At 46.8% G+C, this 23,016-nt stretch overlaps 5 protein-coding genes across 5 annotated transcripts; 2 read left to right on the top strand and 3 right to left on the bottom strand.

Annotated features, from left to right (window-relative positions):
* Nucleotides 1-546: 546 nt before the first annotated feature.
* Nucleotides 547-3,407, top strand: LOC127772699 (nuclear transcription factor Y subunit B-4). The gene is made up of 5 exons (XM_052298653.1): nt 547-717; nt 795-1,002; nt 1,159-2,173; nt 2,254-2,331; nt 3,015-3,407. The coding sequence occupies exons 2-3, from the start codon at nt 797-799 to the stop codon at nt 1,325-1,327; spliced, it is 375 nt and encodes a 124-aa protein (XP_052154613.1). The 5' UTR covers nt 547-717; nt 795-796; the 3' UTR covers nt 1,328-2,173; nt 2,254-2,331; nt 3,015-3,407.
* Nucleotides 3,408-6,200: 2,793 nt separating this feature from the next.
* On the bottom strand, nt 6,201-7,201 carry LOC127772532 (uncharacterized). Its single transcript, XM_052298466.1, has 2 exons — nt 6,796-7,201; nt 6,201-6,269 (listed from the first exon to the last, which is right to left on the bottom strand). The coding sequence occupies exons 1-2, from the start codon at nt 7,162-7,164 to the stop codon at nt 6,201-6,203; spliced, it is 438 nt and encodes a 145-aa protein (XP_052154426.1). The 5' UTR covers nt 7,165-7,201.
* Nucleotides 7,202-7,934: 733 nt separating this feature from the next.
* On the bottom strand, nt 7,935-11,302 carry LOC127774344 (ketol-acid reductoisomerase, chloroplastic). The gene is made up of 10 exons (XM_052300569.1): nt 10,973-11,302; nt 10,778-10,870; nt 10,440-10,505; nt 9,966-10,106; nt 9,498-9,725; nt 9,295-9,412; nt 9,089-9,228; nt 8,851-9,018; nt 8,581-8,736; nt 7,935-8,464 (listed from the first exon to the last, which is right to left on the bottom strand). The coding sequence occupies exons 1-10, from the start codon at nt 11,231-11,233 to the stop codon at nt 8,099-8,101; spliced, it is 1,737 nt and encodes a 578-aa protein (XP_052156529.1). The 5' UTR covers nt 11,234-11,302; the 3' UTR covers nt 7,935-8,098.
* A 2,814-nt stretch (nt 11,303-14,116) lies between these two features.
* LOC127775021 (uncharacterized) lies at nt 14,117-17,804 on the top strand. Its single transcript, XM_052301320.1, has 2 exons — nt 14,117-14,611; nt 16,686-17,804. The coding sequence occupies exons 1-2, from the start codon at nt 14,343-14,345 to the stop codon at nt 17,551-17,553; spliced, it is 1,137 nt and encodes a 378-aa protein (XP_052157280.1). The 5' UTR covers nt 14,117-14,342; the 3' UTR covers nt 17,554-17,804.
* Nucleotides 17,774-22,446, bottom strand: LOC127775015 (protein CHUP1, chloroplastic-like). The gene is made up of 6 exons (XM_052301315.1): nt 21,004-22,446; nt 19,749-19,880; nt 19,466-19,647; nt 19,248-19,359; nt 18,168-18,302; nt 17,774-18,020 (listed from the first exon to the last, which is right to left on the bottom strand). The coding sequence occupies exons 1-6, from the start codon at nt 22,273-22,275 to the stop codon at nt 17,889-17,891; spliced, it is 1,965 nt and encodes a 654-aa protein (XP_052157275.1). The 5' UTR covers nt 22,276-22,446; the 3' UTR covers nt 17,774-17,888.
* Nucleotides 22,447-23,016: the final 570 nt, after the last annotated feature.

Here is a 23,016-nt window from a genome sequence, read left to right on the forward strand (position 1 = left end):
AAATAGCAGGCTATAAGCCAGCTATAAACATTTTTTAAGGAGATAAAAGAGGACAGATAAGAGCTGCGGGCTACAGATTTGTAGCCAGCTCTCCTATTGTACCTGCTTAAGAGCATGTAAAATAGCAGGCTATAAGCCAGCTATAAACATTTTTTAAGGAGATAAAAGAGGACAGATAAGAGCTGCGTGCTACAGATTTGTAGCCAGCTGCAGCACGGACTCCAAGACACGTGAGTGTATGATAGGTGGGACTAAATATTAATTATGTAGTATATGTTTATAGGTAATGGATTGGCTATTAAGTTGACTATGAATGATAAGGAGCCATCAGTTGGCTATATTAAACTTGCTCTTACCGACTCGCCGCCGTACACAAGTGTCGCCGACGCTACCGGCGCAGTTAGCCCGCTACTTTACTGATGGGCCGAGCAGACTCGATCGGGCCCATATACTTGCCAACAAATCTAGCCCTTTCGGCCCATTTTGACTGCAACGAGAGAAGCAGAAACGGAGAGCGAGGAAAAAAAGGGGAAGAGAAGTTGAAAAAGAGAAGAAATCTAAGCAAAGGCAAGGCACAGCATCGTCTCCAGCGGAGTCAAACACAAAGACAAGTCGAGATCCGGCGGCCGGTGGCGTCCTCCTCCCTCTCCCTCCTCCCCAACCAACGGCGCTGATCCCCTCCGCCATCTCCGTCCATCTCCGCCTAAAAAAACTAAGGTAAGCCACCAACTTTCCCTTGACACCAGCAGTAGTGGTAGTCGCTCTCCTTCTCACCGACCTCTGCCATGGCCCAGCGATGTCGGAGGGGTTCGACGGGACGGAGAACGGCGGCGGCGGCGGCGGCGGAGGCGGAGTAGGGAAGGAGCAGGACCGGTTCCTGCCGATCGCCAACATCGGCCGCATCATGCGCCGGGCCGTGCCGGAGAACGGCAAGATCGCCAAGGACTCCAAGGAGTCCGTCCAGGAGTGCGTCTCCGAGTTCATCAGCTTCATCACCAGCGAGTCAGTGTCGCCTCGCCTTTGTATTTGCTGTATATATCGGTGCCGGAGCTTGCTTGATCCGATCCAGTTCGGAGCGGCGGCGGCGCATTTTGTCGTGCACCTGCCTTGCAGATGGCAAGGGTGACTGACGGCCATCTTTGGCATCTTTCCCTGCAGAGCAAGCGACAAGTGCCTCAAGGAGAAGCGCAAGACCATCAATGGGGACGACCTGATCTGGTCAATGGGCACGCTCGGATTCGAGGACTATGTCGAGCCTCTCAAGCTCTACCTCAGGCTCTACCGGGAGGTATTGTTCCTCTCCTCTCTCTTCCAGAGTGTTTCCTAGTATTGTATTGCCTAGTGATGCATATGTTACTACGTGGGAAGTGAAGGCTGGTTCACCTCGATTAGGTAGGCGTAGGCTTCTATATTCGCACACAGTTTGCCTAAGCTTTTGATACACAGACTGATGCTCATACGAGCTCTGCACTGATTGGATTGTGCATATACCATGAGGCCATGATTCGTGCAAAAGGAGAGAGCTTTCGTGATTGTACTTATATCAATGCCTTGACTTAGTATTACTTGGTCTGTCACATGGGTTGATTCACTCCAAATTGATGGATGGTTGATTTAGTTGCCAACAGTAGATTGCGGAAAGGTTGAATGTGCTGCCTGAATGTTAAGCGCCCAATATTTCTAGGTCCAGGGCATGCACTGTAAAGGTGGAATTTTCTTTGTACTTATTGGCATGAACCGATTCAAAATGGCCGTAGTCTTCCATCTGTAGGCGTGCTGCTGGCAGAGTGGCCAGGTTAACATGGACTGTAATTTTGTTTTATGTCCATAAAGCTACATATCTGATGAACGCCAATGCAAACTTGCAATTGTCAGATTATGAACTACATTTATGCTGAAGACATGTAACATTTTTGCTGAACTGACATTAGTGCCTGGACCAAGATTGATTTTTTTTCATCAGCATATATTTTTAATTTCAGTCACTAGTGAGATATAAAATACAACAAAAGGATGTTTCGTTGTCCTCCAGAAAAAGATATTTACCGATATAATTTCCTTTGTTTTCTTTTCCATATTATACACAAATTTTTACGTGCACTGATAGTTTTTTCCCCTTTCTTGCATGAATAACAACGGCCGTTGATTACCCTTGATGGTACTGAAGACGGAGGTATTTCCCATGTTGTATTACTTGTTAATCTTTAAGTTTTGGTAATGAAGGTTTATTCAATTTACCTGTTGATCTTCTAGGGTGACACAAAGGGTTCAAGAGCTTCTGAACTGCCAGTAAAGAAAGATGTTGTACTTAATGGAGATCCTGGATCATCGGTAATATATAGTTCCTTGTGCCAAGTTTTAATAAAACGAAACATTGCACTACCATCTGCCTTTCTTTATTGTCAAGCACACATTCACATATTTTTCCCTACAACTTGCTGTATTATCTTTTTTGCAAGTGCTACATCAATATGCACAAAACTCTCATTGTTTTGACCATTCTTCTATTCATGCCAGTATGCCACTAGCTGATGCATCAGCAGCGTGAAAATGTTAACTGTTTTTTTTAGTTTCTAAGATTATCGTTTGGGCTGTAAACATATTCATAACCTGTTATTTCTGCTGCTGCATTATGGGTCTGTGATTTTGTTGGAGGGCTGTAGTCAGGCTAGCCTTTGACTGGTTCTGGTATAAAAATGGATTGAAAAGCCAAACATAAAGCCTGGTTTTGTTTTAAGGTTTCATGGAAGCTGGCTTACTTTGTATAAACTTGTTATTTTCAAAAATCAATCCCTTCTAGATTGCACATTGTTGAGCCATGCATTTTCTTTCCTTTTGCTTTTCAACCTTTAATACCATTTCTGTATCATGATATATTTGTTCCCCTTACTTTTGGTTTTCCTGCTATTCTTGATCGGTAACCATTGGTAGCCATATTAGTAATATTGAAAAGTTATTTTTGGATGAATATAATGGTGCAAGCAAATCTCACTGGAGCATTATTTTATTGACAGTTTGAAGGCATGTAGGACGAGGAGTGTGATACTGATTGGCACGCTAATGGCATCTAGGAAGGAGAACCATCGTTTTTAGGGAAAGAACGCTCCAGCATCCTGTTATGTTGTAAGCAGGATGCTTCCAAAGTTCCAATACCTTGTTACCACGAATGTTAGTCGTCGTTCCTTTTGAAATGTTCTTGTGTTAGCCAGGATGTCCAAATTTGTTGTAGGTTCTAGCTCAGTCGTGTGTTGTGTGGTTATGTCTAACCATATTTGGCCGTTTCCGGCTGTCCTGCATATGCTAAATTCAGAGGGGTAAAGAGATCTAAGAGAAACTTTTCTAAACTCTATTACGCAAGCAGGTGTGATGCTGACACAAGTTTATGCAAAGTTGGGTTTCAAATTCAATTCTAATCTGTTGAATACTTTTACAAACATTAAAAACTCTATCATGCCACCAAACAACTGCAGAACTGCACCGCTTGAATAGACCAGCTCTGCAATGTTACTTCTACTATCTGAGTAAAGGACACATCCTTTTGAAGTTTCGCTATTTACGATGCGACCTCTGCAGCTTATTATAGTTGATAATGGCCTTGTTAAGTTCTTTTCAAACTTTTAAAAATTCCGTCACATTAAATATTTAGACACATGCACGAGACATTAAATGTGGCTAAAAAAACCAATTGCACAGTTTGCATGTAAATTGTGAGACAAATCTTTTGAGCCTAATTACATCATGATTTAACAATGTGGTGCTACAGTAAACATTTACTAATAATAGATTAATTAGGCTTAATAAATTCGTCTCGCAGTTAACATACGGAATATGTAATTTGTTTTGTTATTAGTCTACGTTTAATATTTTAAATGTGTGTCCGTATACTTAAAAAAAAATTGGCTACAGAACTAACCACAGCCAATGTCTGTTGGCTGCAATATTATGATTGAACAGGTCTAAAAACAGCGGTAACAGTGTTTTGGTCGGTCACGGTATTGACTGAAGAACAAACAGCAGCAGCATGTAGTAAAGCTGATGTAACGTATGACCATGGTAACTTGTCAACTACGGGGCCCAAAGAGCAGACGCCAATGCAAACCACCTCGACCTCTTCTTCCTCCTCCGTAAAAATCCAGAGAGCACCACTGCCAACTGCATGCGTAATGCATATTCCTAACACGTGTGGCCGTCATGAAAATCACCATTTTTCGTTGGTCTCATAATTTAAGAGTTGATATAATATCATACTTAGCCTGAAAAAGCTGTACTTTTTTATGGGCTTTCATGACTGATTCAATTATAGTATATCGAGTGAGGATGACAAGTCAGTGCCACTACATGATCTACCGTAGTATATTTAAGTCATTAAGTGCACCGAGAAGGAAGAGTAGTTCGATGTTTGTGTTACCTATCTCTCTACCTCTTATTCAAGTTCTGTCCAAAATCACAGTCAAAATTTCTGCCAGTGACGGCTCATCATCTACTTAATTATCTTCTTCTTCTTCTTCTTCTTCTTCCTCGGTTCTCCTCATCCTGAAGAAACTGTAGCTAAGCTGCCCATTATCATCCTCTCTCTGTGATTGTTTGGTGTGTCGCCTCTTCGATGTCAGGGGAGGATGAAGCGAAGCCGGTGACCGTGAAGATCATCGAGACGGTGTACGTGGAGGCCGACACCGCCGACGACTTCAAGTCCGTCGTCCAGAGGCTCACCGGCAAGGACGCCGTCGCCGGCGATGCACCGGAGCTGAATAGTGCCCAGAGGTTTGGCTCAGGGAGAGAGGCCAGTCGCCATGGCGATCACAAGGTAGGCTCCTCCAGCGAAAAGAAGAGCAGCTAATAAAGAAGCTATTGCTGCATGAATAAGCATAGCATAACTTGCATGCTACCTCTTCAATTATTATTTTTTAGTAAATTACTTAATCTTAGTTCCTCTTCATTTCTACCCTAGCTGTTCTAATGTTCTTTCAATCTTTCTGCCCTTTTCTTTACTTTGTAAATTTAGGTCAGAATCTATGAATAACACATCGTTTCATCTACTTTCTGTGCCACTATGAACAAAATTTAGGCTTCTTTTCTGGCCATGCATTATGCATGGATCGGAGCTCGTTAAAACTTTTTTTTTAAAAAAAATTCTGCATAGAAGACTGACTAGCGTGCATGATAGAGCATAGAGGTAATTAAGCCACGGTGAACTGGATTTGCCGCTTTGAATCAAAACGACAAACCCCAAAAAATATATTCAGAAAGAACAACCGAAGGTTATTAGCTTAGTCATTCTTGATTACGTGATAAGCTCCATTTTCAATTAATTAACCCGGGTTGGCGGTTATTTTCTCTTCCCAGTGGCCAGTAGTAGTTACCTGTAAGTCTCAATTACGGCTAGCTGTGATTTGTGAGATGCCAGTTCCTCACAACAACATTAATTATTGTTCTCACATTGAAAGAGAACAGTACGTTGTTACCTGTAACATTCCTGATTGCTTTGATTAACTGTTCCACAGTAGTACTAATACTGCTTGACGGCGCGCTTTAGTTAATTATCTGATACTATATTTCAGAAAATCTCTCGACCTCCATAACCTCAATATACAGAATGAGTGCGCATCCACCCTTTTTCACAAGTTCTTTTATTCTTACGAGTTTGAGGTACATCCGTCTCTCTACATATCACTTGATCATGTATGGATATGGCTTAATTAGCACGGGATTATTAAAAACTTTATTCAGCATAATTTAAGGTTTCATGAAAACCATGTAAACCGAACAAGTTCCAAACCAAACTCCATGCGCTCTCCCCACTCTACGCAGCAAATGCAACTCACGATTTTTCATACCCAGCAACTCTCGCCATGAACTTACCATCACGTACCGTGACTGCATGCATACACAGCAGTAGTAGGAGGAGGAAACCTCGCGCTGTGTCGTGCGGCTCGTTTAAAAAAGAAAAACGAGATAGTAATAAGTACTTTCTTCGTTTTAGGTACAAGATGTTTTGACTTTGGTCAAATTTAAACTACTCTAAATTTAACTAATTTTATAAAAAAAATAGTAATATTTTTAAAACTATTTTTTTCTATAAAATTAGTCAAACCTAGAATAATTTGACTTTAACCAAAGGTAACATGAAACAAGGAAATACATAGCAGTAAGAATATTACGTAGAGCATGAACAAGCATGTATATATGCTGCATGCATATGGCTACTGGCCGGCGGCGAAGGCTTCAACAGGGAAGGTCTTGGTGACGCCGGCGAGGCTCCAGGGGCGGAGCTACCTAGATTCCTGGGTATTCCCGGGAATACCCAACTTTTTTTTATCAAAAAATAAGTATACTTCTAATATATACACATGTACACATGTTATGTTAGTGCACCTAAATCCTCAACTTTTCGATCCAAACACGACCCAACCGACCTCTTGCAATGCCTCCTACCAACCCGACCCACTTTGTCATGACCCATCAGACATCAGTTGACCCACTTAGCCACCACTCTTCCAGACGGCGCCCTCTTGCTCTCCCTCCGTGACCCATCCCTCCATAGCTCGGCTCCCTCGCGCCACTCCCCATTTGCAAACCCTAGGCGGCGGCGCGGTGAGGCAAGGCGGCAACCGGCGGCGGGAGCTGACCCGTGCTACCGCGGAGGGGGAGGCCATTGCCACAACGGCCGGCGCTCGACACTCCGCCAAGCTCAGGCGGTCAGGACGGTTGGGTGGCCGGTGGCCGCGAGGGGCAGGGGCGGCCAGCAGTTCAGCGCTTAGACGGGAATACCCAACTTTGAAATCCTGGCTCCGCCACTGCGAGGCTCTTGAAGTGGATCTTGCCGGTGGTGGAGGGTTCGTCGACGGCGATCTCGTTGACGGGGGGCCAGAGCATGAGCTCCTTGGCCTTGACGCCCTTGAGCTTCTTGATGCACCTGGGCTTGACGTAGCCGGTGATGTCGGCGTCGTAGCTGACGTGCTTGCCCACCATCCTGAAGTGGTGCTCCACCTTCCTCCGCTGCGCGATCCACATGTAGCCCGTGGCCCGCGCGAAGCCGACCTCCACCACGTCGCCCAGCGGCAGCAGCCCCAGCGGGAGGCCGAACTCCTCCAGCAGCGACGCCGCCATCTTCATCCCCTCCTCGTGGCCCTTCGCCACCACGGCTCCCTCCCTCTCCGCCGCCATGGCTAGCTGATGGCCTCGATCGATGTAGCTAACTAGCTCGCCGATCTTGGTGGTGTGTGGGCTGTGAACAATGTGTTGGGGTGGTTTAAGTAGGTGAGGGCAAGCGCTGTTTTTCTTGTTTTTTTTTCATCGGATTTGCCGTTGGTTTTGGGAGTTTAGCGCGGTGTTTGAATGCGCATCGGCGTCGCAGACTCGCAGATGTTGTGGTTGACAATACCGATGGCCGGCAGCGAGCCGGCTGGGAGCGTCGGCGTCGAGATTTCGGCGGAATCACACGTTCTTTTCACTGCTCACTCCTACCTCCGTATTAAAATATATTAGGAGTTTAAATTGTTGGAATAGAAAACGATAGAAAAGAAAAAAAACAGAATTCTGATATAAATGTAAATGTAGGTGAAATTATAAACGCGTGAAAAACACAAAATTAACCATTTGATTGGGCCATAGAAAATACGCATAAATCAATTGAGAGAAATATAGACCTTTTTTTTTCAAAATGACTAAAGCTCTTAATGAGTTTTCTTTCTTAATGAGTTTCCCTTGCAATCTCTATAGAATTGTATATTGCGTAGAAATTTCAAAGATAGAATATGATTCAATCGTTTGTTTCGTAGACATTCATTAAAGTTTTCCTATAGGATTAAAATTAATTTCTATGTTTTTCATATAAATCAAAAGAGCCTAGTCTAGTACTCGACTAGACACACCGTGGTGTCTATTATTACGAATCTGTCCAGAGAAGTGGAGTATATGGTACTGAGAAAGCTAAGTATTCAGAATCCGGGCCTCATTTTATTCGGGAAAAAGATGCTCAGGCCAGTTCCAGGTCACCTGATGGCAAGCTCACAAGTTCAGACAGTCACGCACACACATACAATACTCTCGGACAAACTGTAACAAGATGCAAGCTCCCTTGAGATTATCTTATCTCACTCTACGATGACTGCCGGAGCTCTGGGCGCACGAAATCGGCGTTGGCAGGCACGGAGATGTCGACGGTGGGCCGCAGCTCAGCGCACACCTCGATTGCGCCATGGACGGGGTCGGACATGAAGTTGCTGATGAGGTCCTGGTTGATGGGAGCATCCTTGTCCACTGTCACGAATGCTTGCTGGGTCAGGATGTAGTCGAAGCGTGGCGCCCATTTCCTTGATCCCAGACGAGCCGTCGTTGAGCAGTTGTCAACCATGAAGGCCACTCCACGAGCATGCATGAAGGGGTTCAGTGAGTCCACGGACTCGATGACGCTCTCGTTGATGATCTCTGAGTAGGAGTGACCCTTCTTTCTAAGGACCTCGATCTACAAACATTGCAAAACAGATTGGAAAATTGAGCGCTATTGATTCAAGCATATACTGTTGTCAGTTGGTTTTGTCACTATATGAGAGGTTGACGAGGAATTATGGGAAGACTAACCTGAGCCATCATCAGTGCAATGTAGACTCCAGCAGTGAAGGGATGCAGGGGGCCAAGATCGTTTTCTGGTCGGGTTGACCGCACCTTTTCACCAACCTTCCACATACGAGTTTGGTCGATGTTGCCCATAGGGAAAGCAGGAAGGCCTTCCTTCTCCTGTGGATGCATAGCCAATGAGTTAACAAATAGTTACAGGCATTACTCTCTCTGAGAACTCCAGACTAAACAATCGAAGAAAAGTATGGTGAACTTTAGGCAGGAATAACTTACGTAAAATCTCCGTCCAGCCAACACAACACTCCGGATTTCACTTCCAGAGGCAACATCTTCGTAGCACTCATAGAGTATGTCCATGCAAGGATAGAATGATGCACTGTAGGCCTTGTTGAATTCCTTCTTCTCCTCCTCTGTCAAGGAGTTGTACACTTCAAGCATTCCCTGGTTTTTAAAACATACTCTTATAAGTGAACAACAAAGAGGGATGATAAAACTATCAATAATTGTGTACCTTCTTTGAGATAGTTTTCGAGATAATTCCAGTGATGCCCTCTACGGTGTTTTTGTATGCCATTTCTTCATCCATTCCTTGCTCTGTGTATCTCCTAAACAAAGCCTCCACGATGCCATGAACAGCTCCAAGAAGAATGCCTGGACACTAACTGATTAGCTACAGTGCAATCACCAAATGCAACATAAACAGGAAAGTAGGCTCACCTCGCTCCCCAAAGATATCGCTCTTGTACTCCTGTTCTAAGGTAGTAGCAAATGTGAAGGGAGATCCCAGCGCAACTGACCATCCTAGAGCAACATCAGTTGCCCTTCCATCAACATCCTGTGCAATAAAAGTGCATAAGCACAGAGGAATGTCTTTACAAAATCTATAATTGAAAATATGTTTTTCAATGAAACCAACTTACCTGGTGAACAGCAAAACTAGAGTTGATACCAGCACCATTAATTTCTTTGCCTTGTACGTATAACCTCCGAACGGATGGACCCATTCCCTTGGGGCATACAGCAATCACGCTGATATTTTTTGGGAAATCAAGGCCAGCAGATTGCAAATGTCCAAGCAAAAATCCATGTGATAAACCAAGAATACTGTTTGGTTTCATGTGAGAGAAGATTTTCTCATAGTTGTCTGCCTGGAGAAAGTGAAAAGAAAAATTATACCGACAGAACACCACAGCAAAGTGTAAGAAGAGAAAGCAACATATAGAAAATGTTAAATGGGTAGAGGGCACAATAAAACTAGGAGATTCAATTCAATAAACAGGACCATGAAACAACAGAACCATGAAATTCAGCACAATTCAAACAAGCATTGGTAAAAGTAACAACATCAAGTGGCAACTAAAATCATGCAGCTAGAGCCTGAAGTAAACCTGTGCAGCGTCTGATATCAACAGCAACACGAGGTCGCTGCCAGAAACAGTCTCCCAAATATCACCCAAGGTTCCACTCTCTTCAGTAAAGCCAGCAGCACGTGCTTCATCAAATGACTTAGAGCCTTTCCGGAGACCAATCTGAAAGGAAACGGCCGAATAGAATGTTGGACTAACAGGACAATGCAAAGGTACATAAGTGAGGAGGAGAAAAATATAATGGCTTATGAATTAGAATGTCCAAATTGACAAATTGTATAACTCGAATTATTTTTCAAAATAAGAATGGATTATTCAGTTGTAGCCTGTGCACCTTAACAAGCTAGCCATATACAAAGGAGAACGAATATTAGTTCAGTCGAGGCTTCAAACCATGGTTCAGAGCTTTCAGTTAACAGGGCGACTTGCATAACAAAGTATTGCAAAAAGTGTCCTATGAATGAAAACTGAGAATACAGTACAAGATAAGAGTACCTTAACAACAATGTCAGACTTCGCTTCAGCTAGTGAATCCCTCAGGTTCTGGGCTTGTGCAGGCCCCTGAAAAAGCAACGGTAACTCTGTCATGCACAATACAGGTGATTTTCTTGTCCTGAACCCGAGTAGCATGAGAAATCCATGTAGTAAAAATCAATTGTCAACCCATTCACTACATTGGTCACATCAATTTGTTCATTATTCAAGCAATTTGTTGTGCAATTGATCAACCAGTGATTGGAAATGTCACATCCACGACACTGACCATCTAAATGGAACGGGAAAATAAGTCTGAAGGCAAGAAAGAAAGCGTTTTTTTTTTCTTTTTGTTGAACCTGAGAGCCCCATCCAATCACTCCGATCTGCTTGATGCCCTTGAACGCCTCGGGAAGCAGCGGGAACAGGTTCCTCCCACCCCTCACGATATACTGCGTGACAGAACATTTCAGCGAGACAAACAAATCGCATATGAGAAAAAACAGAGAGAAGTAATCCAGAAAAAGGGAGGAACGGGAGCAAGAAGAGCGGACCTCCTCGTGGCCGGCGAGGGAGACCTTCTCCTTGTTGAAGACGGATGTGTCGAAGTCGAGCGACGGCATGGCGGCCCCGACGGCCGGCGGCGCCGCGACCATGGCGGTGACCGCGCGGCGTCGGGCGGCGAGCGGCGCGCAGGCGGCATGTGAGGCCGGGAAGGAGACGGCGGCCGGCGCCGTCGGAGCCTTGGGGGCGGCCGCGGCGGCGGCGGCTAGGGTTTTGGGGTGGGATAAGGCGAGGGTGGTCGAGGCCGCCATGGTGCAGTGCAAGTGCAGTGCAGATGAAGAGGACGGCGGCGAGAGCAGTGGTTGGTTGGTGCGGACCAGGTTTAGCCGAAATCCGAATGGATTTATACACGGGTGACGCGATTGAGTAGGCTGTCTTATTTTCCAAACTTTCTAAATTTCTACTCCCTTATTTTTTACTTTTCTCTAAGAATTTTATAACAAAATATTTTAAATATATTAATTCAAATTTTAAGTTTATAAAACTAATAATTGATTAATTATGTTCTAGTAATGAGCAATCTCGTTTTTGTGTGAAAAACTTCCCACCCACCCACAGCGTGAGTGAATCAGTGAATCCTGCGGCTGCGATGCGTCGAGGCGTGTGGGGCCACAGCGCCAGCGGGTCGCGTCGCGGACGTGGCACCCTCGTCCTTGGGGGGATGGGATCACGTGCACGGCTGCGGCGGCGAGCAGCGCGTAAAAAAAAAAACTTGTCGGTTTCAGCGTGCAACGCATGGAGATGCGCGAGCGCGAGCCGAGCAAGTCAAGCTTTTTTTTTTGAAAAAAAAATAATACGTGCTCGTGCAACGGTGCAACGTACTTCATCCGTCCTTAAAAGACTCGTTTATATCTAGACATATATCATAGCATTTGCCTCTAGCTATGTTTATTTTTTTATGTATATTCAGATATATGGTTAGAGTTTGTTTTTTTTTAATAGATAAAGTACATTTACGGTAGATTACGTGAAGCGATGTGTGATTTTGGGCTAGGGTTTGTGTCAACTTCATCGGTGGCCGTTTGGGTTGGCGAAAGGGGTGAGCTGCGATCAGGGTTTACCTTATCGTTTGGGTTGGGGTTATCGCCACCCCGCGGTAGCGCGATAACCACGATAATCGCACGATAATCGTCTAAAATCGCACAAAAATCACATCCAAAAATTTGAATTCAAAACTCGACGGTTTCGCGGTTTCACCGCAATAATCGCACGGTTTACCGCGATAACCGCGATATTCGCACGGTTATCGCGGCTGTGTAGCTGAAATAATGTAAATGTAAAATAAATAGGGTAAAAAAATCAAAAATACGGTTGAATATGTGTAGAAAACTAGAAACTGAGAATAATTGGAAGAATATGCAGGATACTTAAGGCCCAATATCCTCTTCATTTTTCAATTTGTAAACCATTTTTGGTTTTGTCCTCAAATTTGAATTTAGCTTACTCTATTTAAAAAAATTCTTCACCATTGGCAATTACAAATCAAGAACTACATCCATGAATTTTTTCAATTTTTTTCGATTTTTTTCCGGAATTTTGAATTTGGTCAAAATTCATCCAAAACCATATCGCCGGTTTCCCCTACCGGATCCCCACGATAAGCGCAATAATCACGCGATTATCGTGCGATAAGTGAAACCCTGGCTACGATGCGAAGCACCGGTGTGTGTATACAGTAGTCGCAATCGGTGGCTGCGTCGCGATTATCGTGCGATAAGTGAAACCCTGGCTGCGGTGTGAAGCACCGGTGTGTTTGTATACAGTAGTCGCAATCGGTGGCTGCGTCACGGGGATATATCTGTGGGTCACATGGATCCGCTCCGACAACGACAGAGCGGAGAGTGTGGACTTCTATTTAGACCAGTATTGGAGATGGCCAGATAAAAAGCAGCAGAGCGACATAGCCCGTGAAGGCCTTGTTTATATGGGCCTGTCTCGGCCTAATAAAAAAAGGCAGAGGATCTTAACCAGGCCAGATTTGAGGCCCATTCGGATTTTTTAACATAATACCCCCATGCGTACTGTACTTCAGTACTGTTAGTAACGTTGCCAAACTTTGTCAGAAACAGGTCAATTACTCAGGAGTGTACATGATAGAAGTATCATGCATGCTCATGCACGTACACTTGTTTGTTCATCAGTTAGTTCGGTACAGTGCCAACTCGTTGCACATGAGCACGTACGCCCACGTGGTAAACAATTAGCAGTAGTACAGGATAAGATTACAAGGGCTGTCCTTGTCCAAGCACTCCACTTATCATCAAGTGGAGTAATCCTAGCTTAATGCTCCACTATAGTCTTGCCTTTCTTTTCTATCCAATATCCAGCCGACCCACACCAGACCACCACCACCCCCCATATTAGCATTTGCATCTTTATTTTTTATCGAATCAACGCATGCTCAAGCTAGCCAGCCTACCAAGGTGCACCAAAAGATCTGCTCCAATATTTGTACGTGATTGATGTTACTCAGTGTGGGGCTATCGATCGAAATGTTCAGAAAGGTTGCCTGTGAGTCGAACTTTCCTTTAGTTGGTTCAGAAAGGTTGCATTTGAGTTGAACTTTCTTTTAATTAGTTGGAGCATTTACAACGCTGTCAAGGTCCGATCGAGCAAACGGAAATACGCCTGATGTAGCGGCACTGGTACTAGTAGCGATCTTGAGTTCGGCGGCCAGCTTCGGCCACATCATAAATGCCAAAGCAGTAAGCACGTAGGAGTGTGCAAAAGTTAAGAGCGAATGGGTTTAAGCAGATTTGATGATATATCCAACGACCGGATTCCCGACGATGTCACTAGCATCATCATAGTCATCAAGTGTGCAGGCGGGTTTAAGCCAGAACAAAATGATTACGCAGACAGAATTTTAGAACTAAGGACACGACTCTATGATGCCATTGCAGTTTGCAGATAAACAGTTTATGATCAAAGAACACACACACAAAAAAACCATACTAAAACATGGTGTAAAATTGTAGTGTGATGAGATCACAACGGCCTTGGTACGGTGGTAGGCCGGTTGATAGAGGCGGCGGGCCATCGACACCAACACTAGTAGACAGCGCGGCTCACCGGCCCGTGATAAAGCCGCACGCACCAAGCTTTTTCCCCGCAAAGCCCCAAAACCCCCCGCGACCCCAACCCCCAAGTGCTCTCCACGTCGCCCGGAACCACGCAAATCCCACACTTTTCCCCCAAAAACCACCGTACGCCGAGGCCCCCCCAACCCAACCCAACCCCGCGCCTTTGCCGCGAAAAAAACGTTAACCCACCTCGCGTCTCACGGCTGCGTCGTCTCGTCTCGTCTCGTAGCGCGCAGCTGCACATGCACCGGAGGCTGGCCGCGTACGATCGATCGGCATGGAGGCAGCGGGCGATGATGCCGCGGCGGCGGTGAGGATGAGGGCGGCGGTGAAGCGGCTCAGCTTCGGGACGGCGGAGGAGAGGGCGGAGGCCGCGGGGGAGGTCGGGAGGCTGGCGCGCTCGGACGAGGGGAGGAAGCGGCTGCTCCCCGAGCTCGGCGTCGTGCCGCCGCTCGTCTCGATGCTCGCCGACGCCAGGGGAGGTGGTGCCGGCGCGAGGATGGCCGCGGCGGGGGCGCTGCTTGAGCTCGCCAGGGGAGCACACAGGTCAGTTGTATATCTTCCCGTGTGTTGCGAATTTGCGATTTGCTTGAGCCATCCGTTATTCAGTTTCAGACTTTCAGTTCATGCTTCGGATGCCAACCTGTTTTTTGAGCATCACCTTCGTTCTGTGAATCGATCTGAGAAATGAAGTGCAACTTCTCAGGGTAGAGATACAGTAGAGAAATGAAGTTGAAACCGATCTTGCTCTGAAATTAAATCCGAGTGGGAATTACGCTTTGCATAATTTTGTCATAAGTAAAGCATGGACCAAACATGAGCGAAGAATAGTTACTGGTTCTTGCAATGAGTAGAACTGTAAAAGGAAACGCCGCGCTCTGATCTTCTTGATCAACTTGGCACATTTGGCTGAGTTATCCTGCTTTCCTTCTCTGGAAACGTATATGCTGAGAATTCGGTTAGTTTTTAAACTTGTCATGATCTACGCTGTTCCAACAAGTTCAAGTTAATTAACATGTAAACCTTTTTCTAAAGCAGAAAATTAGCATGGAACTTTACTAGTTTACTGCACATAGCCTTGATCCTGCTGTTCAAAATTGACCTTCATACTCAACTGCCCGTACGCTCTTCTTGAAGAAGTAGAATTTAATACGTTTTGGTTGTTACATCTCCACGTATCTAGACTGCACTATAGCCACGATACTGACATATTCACCATGATCTGAATGTCTAAGAGCAACTGGACCATGCAAAGACCAGATACAACTTTCATACTGCAAGTCTCTGGCAGAGAATTCAGGCTTGAAACTATCTAGCTTTACTATGTCTCAACCTACAAGCATTTCTGACAAATCCCCTCCAATTGCTTTCAATCTCTGAATTGAGAGTGATATTAGCTGCTCTAGCCTGTCCAATAGTTCCATAACAACATCCGAACATGCACAACAGCCACACACGCCACATCATTTCTTGCATTCTAGTTTCTGTAGGCATTAGGTGTGGTTGAGCCTACTTTTGTTTCTTTGAGTCCCTTAAAGCCATTGCTTCATGACAGAATCATTGACCAGGAACAAAATGTCAGAACTTTACACGACTCAAAATTCAGCATTGTTCGTTGGTAGTATTAGGCAGCACAGGGGTATAATATTCGGCAGGTGCATGCATTATGCATAGGCCGGTTGCTGAAGATTGACTTGGAGCAATACCAAACTTCATAGTTCTTACATATTATCTTCCTTGTTTTCTTGAAAGAATCGTACCGAAGTGTGCCTAACCATGTGTTTCATTTCGTTGTTTGAATCACTTCTACGAAAAGAACACTAAATAGACCCATGTGTGGACATGCATGATAAAAGGGCATTTTCTATGTGGATATGGCTATAGAGCCGCCCCATGTACATGGTGTGCAAATTCAGCCGTGTGACATCACTGATGTGACTGCGTTGATAGTGTATAGTACTCCCTCCATAAAAAAAAAAAGATAAACCTAGCTTTCCATGTCCAACTTTTGACTGTTCGTCTTATTTGAAAAAATTATGAAAAAAAATTAAAAATATAAGTCACGCATAAAGTATAAATCATGTTTTATCATTTTAACAATAATGAACATACTAATTATAAAAAAAATTCATATAAGACGGAGTCAAATGTTGGACACGGAAACCCATGGTTTGTCTTTTTTGACGGAGGGAGTAGTGCCGTAGAAAAAGTAGACCTCATGTTCTCGTACGTGTGATTCCACTCAGGAATATGGAATCCCAGTTTTACATGTGGTGATGTAGACTGACACTGAATTCCCCTCTGTTTTCCTCATATGCCTATACAACATCATGTAGGATCAGATATGTTTTCTAACATCAATTACACCCGTGGAAGCATATGAAACAAAGGTGTAATCTCGTAGACCATGATGCATGAATTGCAGGAGTAGTGCTTGCTACATGAGAAAGCATTTCTCATTTGTTTTCACCTTAATCATGTTCATGTTTGCTTTTATATTGTAATTGACTTTTACTTCTGTTTCTAATGTATTCAATAGTTCACGGTACACTGAATATTCTTCAGTAGTTGTGACATCTAAGTTCTCTGCTAATGGGTAGCAATGCTTTTTGGTTTTCAGAAACAAGGTGCACATTGTGCAGGCCGGTCTTCTGAAGAAGCTGCCATTGCTCATGGACGACAAGGACATGTCAAGAAGCCAGGAGCTCGCGCTCCTCCTCCTCTCCATCTCCTCCCTGGTCAACACCGACTTCCCCCTCGCCTCCTCCGAGCTCCTCCCGTTCCTCGTCGCCGTCCTCAGCGCCGACGACGCGCCGGCCGACACGAAGCTGCCGTGCCTGGGCGCGCTCCACAACCTCTCAGCCAAGCTCGAGCACGTCCGCGACGTGGCGTCGAGCGGCGCGGTGCGCGCGCTCCTGGCGCTCTCCCTGGACCGGAAGACGTCGGAGGCGGCGCTGTCCGTCCTCGGCGACCTGGCGGCGACCGCGGCGGGGAGGGAGGAGATGGAGGAGGACGAGGCGGCGCCGAGGGCGCTCGTGGAGGCCATGACGTGGCACGACGCCCCGCGGTGCCAGGAGCACGCCGCGTACCTCGCCATGGTGCTCGCGCACGGCAGCCGGCTGCAGCGGCGGCGGATGCGCCGGCTCGGCGTCGTGCAGGCGCTCCTCGAGGTGTCCCTCCTCGGGAGCCCCCTGGCGCAGAGGAGGGCGGCCAAGATCCTGCAGTGGTTCAAGGAGGAAGGGCAGGACAGGATCAGGGCGCACTCCGGCCCTCGCATGGAGGGCGCGTCGTCGGCGTCGTGCGACGGCGGCGGCGAGGGGGCCAAGGATCGCCGGAACGCCGTGGACAGGATAGTGAAGCAGAGCCTCGACAGGAACATGAAGTCCATATTGCGCAGAGCCACGGCGTCCGTGGACCTGACCAGTGTGAAGCTGCTGGTTGGAAGCTCTAGCTCCAAGAGCTTGCCCTGCGAGACCCTCCATCCATGACTCATGACTCCATGAGCAAATGTTCAGTTTTCTCTTTTCAGCTGTGCTCTTGCTCAAATGCAGTTTGTCTGATCTGTGTGATCTCTGTAGTTCTGTCTTCAGAAATTAGAGCACAAGAGTGGGAGTCACCTGTAGTCTTTCTTGTACATGAACACAATTCATGAAAGTAACTGTTGTTAATACTTCACTCCCGGACTCCCAGCCACAGTACAGATCAAGAGGAGAGAGAAATAAATACTTTTGAGAGAAAATTGTTCCATGGTGATTGATACATTGGGTATATATCCTATACTCCTACAGTAAAGGAGTGGTATATAATACATCGTTTCAGGCGTTCAGCTTCTGCCAGCGAGCTTGTGCTGTTGCAAATGCTGATTTTGGCATTCCCGTTGCGATTGGAACGTGGAGGCCTTCTCCTTGAGCTCCTGAAATGCTCGCATCGTGTCACCGTCGAATCCACCTGCAAACTGCATGGAACAAAAGGATTGAATACCATACTGAGCTACGGAAAGTTGATAAGTGTTCGTGAAAAGAAAATGGAAACTAGATAAGTAGTACTCCTATGCACTAGTGCTGCATGAGCACTTATTAGTGAATTCGTTCTGATTGAGTACCTGGTGAACTCTGAAGGCGAATCGGACACCTTGAAGCATCAGCTCCTCTTCGTCAGGGCCATCTTTTATGGCCTCAAGCTCAGAGGAAACCCTCCTCAGGTATTTCATTGCTAACTTCACTGACTGGAGTTTGATCTGCACATCAGGGTCAATTTGTCATTGAAATGCTACTAATTGTTCAATGATGGAAGTAGTGTAGTTACAGCAGAAGCAATCCTGCAGCAAGTTCTAGAAAAGAGGTTGTAACATCTAGCAATGAGGAATTGAGATCGGGTGCAGTTACACTTGTAACTGCAAGATAAAACTGCGCACAATTTTGGCCATCCATTTTTACAATCAACGGTTCAGATCGAACGCCACAGTAGTAATGGCTACAGTATTTCGTGCTACAGTACTATGTACAGTACAGCATGCAATCTGGATCATCCGATTTGCATCCAATAGCATGCACTACTACTGCTTAAGCTGATCCGAATCCAGCAATGAGATATATGCCATTTAGCTGGAAGTCTGTCAAGGCACTAGGTGGTACGTTGATATACCATTCTACCAAGGAGCTTTGACGAACAATGTCTTGAACAAGATAAAAATCATATGTGCTACGTAAAAGAACCACCTACTAGTATATGCAGGAAATTTCAAACAATCAATTGGACCATTTCCTAGTGGAAAACAACAAGAATGGGTCCATGTTAGCAGCAAAAACAAATGTCGAATTAAAAATACGATCAACATTCTCTGCTACCAGTACATGCAAAACAAAAAAACAGACTCACGAGAGCCCCCTGGCACACATGAACATTGCACTGCTAATAAGCAAATCACAGCAAATGGCTGAGAGCCTTCTCATTGGTCCCCCGAGACCTGGCCATTTTACCCCCAAATTCTTTTTGTTGTTATCTCGAGTGTGTGTCTTATATGTGTTAATGTTTTTCGCATCCTTGTGCGTGTTCTGGTGCATGAAAAAACCAAAACAAGCATGCACAAATGACATTATTTGTACATGTTCGCGCTACATTGCTGTTCTACTTAAAACCAGATACCTTGTCGTAACAATTGAAAAGAAAAACACTGAATTACCTGGCTAACTATTCCTGTGTCCTGCATCCATTCCCATGGGATGTGATAGCCGCGGTACCTGTTCATCGCGCCATCTCGCACTCGCGCAAGGCTGTACACTCCATGCTCCAACCTGCCAATGATCATAGATGATGAGCACAAATAGCAGACCAGAACTAGCACATAGCTGATTGCTCAAATCAGCATTAAGTAAGCCGGGCCAATGCAGGACAGCTTACTTCTCGAACAGCGCCTGCATCTTCTTGAGGGCAGAAGAGCAAGGCTGCCGTGGATCATCACAGAACGACGACGCCTCCTCCTCGATCTTCTTCAGATCACGGTAGCCGAACGCCGCCTCGCGCAGCGCGTCCGCCTTCTGCTCCGGCCACTCGAAGTGCTTCAGCACCGCTCTCTCGTCCACCTGCGCAGCAACACGGTGAACATCCCGATCAGTCCATGTCCAGCTTCAAGTTAAGCAGATGTTTCATGTGAGAGTGAATGGATGTAGCTGGCTAAGTTCACCAGCCGTGAGAGCTCAACGTCGAGCCACTTGACGAAGGTGACGACGTCCTCGATGTCGACGAACGCGGCGCCTTCCACTTCCTTGATCAGGAACCGGATGAAATCGCCCTGCCTCTCCACATCGGATTTGATCTGCACGAACACCAGCCACGCATAGAAACCGTCAGAAATTTGCAAGCAACTCCCGAACTTTAACCACGCAGCAATGCAGCATCAACAACAAGAGCAAACACCTAGTATGTTTTTTTTTCAAAATCCCTATGGTTCAAGGGAACTTGGCGCGAAGCAACGGTCAGCAACGTGGGGTCAATTTGGTCAAGCCTATTCGCTCCAACGGCTAGCTGGGCCTCGGCTAACTGGTGTACTAGTGGCGTGTGTGTGGCCCACGTGTACCCACACTTTGCTTCTTCTTTTTTTAATTATGGACGTGCGAGTCTCAGCTCAGCTCATTTATTGCCCACGTCTTTAATTCACTGGTACTTTCTCCGTTCTAAAAAAAAAAAGGCAAACCCTGCATTTTCGTAACAACGTTTAATTGTCCGTCTTATATGAAATTTTTTTATAATTAATATTTTTATTGTTGTTAGATGATAAAACATGATTAATATTTTATGCGTGATTTATTTTTTAAATTTTTTTCATATTTTTTTTTCAAATAAGACGTACGATCAAACGGTGGACACGGAACTAGTGTTTGTTTTTTTTTTTTTTGACAGTCACTGCGTTTAGTGTGGCAGTGACAGTATCGGGGCCCCACGAATCAATCTGACAAAGGGTCCACCCTCGAATTCCAAGCAGCTACTCTAATTTCCTTTTTTTTTTTAATTCCCAACTGCAGATTGCCGTGTTATCTTAGATGGATGAGAAAAATCCAAGAGGAAGAAATGCAGGTAACAAGGAGAAAATGTCAATGACTTGCAAACATTCAGAGAGTGAATACACTATTACTACTAGTTCTCTTCTCCATGGAATCGGGGGTGGGGAACTCGAGAAAGATGAACAGAGAAAAAGGTTCTTGTTTTAACCTGTGTGTTGGTGTTAGAATGGTTGTATTCATATGCACGCTCGAAAAGACGATAACTTTCTACAGTTGTTTCTTTGTTCAGTTGTACTACAACTACTCTGATTGAGCCAGTTTGTTCAAACCTTTTGCTTTCAAGAGTTTTCAAGAGACAAAATTCAAAGAGAATATGGGGGAAATGCTTCAAAAAAAAAACAGAGAAAATGAGCGATTTTCAAGGAGAAAAAGACTTACGGCGAGAAGATGAGCGGAGCGGTTCTCGATCTCGCCGATCATGTCCCTCGCCGCCGCCGCGCCTCCGCCGGGGCACGCTTCCGCGCCGCCGCCGCCGCCGCCTCCGTCCCTCTTCGAGTCTCGCCGCATTAGCGAGTGGTAGAACTCCACCACCTCCGGGACACGCCGCACGCACGGGCCGGACGCCGGAGCTGAAGACGAAGTCGTCGCGGGGGTAGACGTTCGAGAGGTTCTCTTCGCTGCGGGCGGCGGCGGCGGAGGTGGAGCCGGAGGCCCCGCGCTTCCGCTGCTTGAGGTGGATGGCGACGGGCTCGCGCTCCGGGACCTCGGCATTGGCGGTGGCGGCGGCGGCGGCGGTGGCGGGGGTATTGGAGGGAGCTTCGAGAGCTCAGGTAGGCGGCTTCTTGATGCTGCGGTGTCTGAAGAGCAGGATGGCGTCGATGGGGCGGACGAGGATGATGAACTGGACGAAGAGTTCGCCGGCGAAGCGCGGGACGAGCCGGAGAAATAGGACTTGGACTTGTATGTTGCCGGCATTGGCGGCGGCAGCGGCGGCGGGGGAGGAGGGGGAGGAGGACGAACGGACGAACATCCTGCGACCTTAGCCGACTTGGCCGAGTTGGTCGCCGCGTTGGAGCTCTCGGAGTTGTCCGACGACGCCGACGACGAGCAATCGTCGGGACCGGTCGCGACATCCCTCTGCCGCCTCTTCCTCAGCTCGGTCATCTGCCTCTCCATCTCGAGAATCCTTTGCTCGTTGTCCCTGGAGCTCGCCGCGGCGGCGTCGAGCGCGGCGCGCAGGCGGGCGTTCTCGGACTCGAGCCGGGTCAGCGCGTCCCTGCACCGCCCGAGCTCGCTGCTCTTGGCGGCGAGCTCGTTCTCGAGGAACGGCACGATGGCGACGGTCTCCTTGAGTATCTTGTGCTCCAGCAGCTCGGTCCGGAGGCGCGACTCCCTCTCCTGCAGCTCCTCGACGAGCCGCACCAGCTCCCCGACCTCCGGCGCCGCGCCGCGCGCCGGCTGCACCTGCGCCGACGAACGCGGGAAGTACGCCCCGAACGACCGCGCGAAGACGCCCGTCTTGGACCCCGACGCCGACGCCGAGGCCGACGCGGGCGAGCCGGACGACCTCCGCCGCGGCGTCTCCGGCTGCCCCGCCGCCGCCTGCACCAGCGGCGGCGGCGGCAGCGGCGCCTTGCGCGAGGACGACGTCTTGGGCGTCGCAGGGCTACGCTGGAACCCCATGGCCGCCTTGACACGCCCGGCCACCATTGCCTCTGAAACTCCGGGCGTCGAACACCACTAGGATCGCGCGGCGGACATGGACATGGGTAGGCGTTTTGGGTTTAAAGAGAGGTGGGGAGTTGGGCGCGGTTTCCGAGGAACGGTCTTGGGTTTGGTCCGAGCAGTGAAGGTTGGATACTGTAGGTGTACTCCTCGTCAGCTCAGCTCGAGCTCATATGAGGTGGAATCTGAACGTTGGAGGAGATGAGATGGATTAAAACTGCATCTGCTTCTTTGCACGATCCGAATCTGGAAGCCCCTCTTGACCTCTTTTGCTTTGCTGCTGCTTTGCTCTGTTCATCTAACAGCGCGGCCAAGATTAATTTTATCACTGATCTAAACAGATTAGGGCGTGGCACTACTGCTTTGGTGCCACTGCCACCATTCAGGGTGAAAAAAAAAGGATAGAGCCTCTCCCACGCATCAGATTTGAAATGGACGGTCCGGATTGGATTCTTCCAACCACGTTTGATCCGTGTTTGCCGCTGATCCGTATGTAAGCTTTGTCTGCATCTCCTTGCCCCTATCCATTAAACAACAAGACGCCGGAGCCTCGTCATTACGGCCGGGGTTATTACTCATGCTACATGCATCATCAACAGTCAAACACTCCAGAATCCAGATGCTCCTGATGCCATAATTCACCTGGAATTTGACCAAACGATGCTGTTTCGATCCAACCCCGCATTGCCGTTGCAATTTCTGGGCCATGCGAAACGATGCACACAC

This window comes from Oryza glaberrima, chromosome 5 (assembly GCF_000147395.1).
Source record: "Oryza glaberrima chromosome 5, OglaRS2, whole genome shotgun sequence".
In the NCBI taxonomy this organism is placed as follows: Eukaryota; Viridiplantae; Streptophyta; class Magnoliopsida; order Poales; family Poaceae; genus Oryza; species Oryza glaberrima.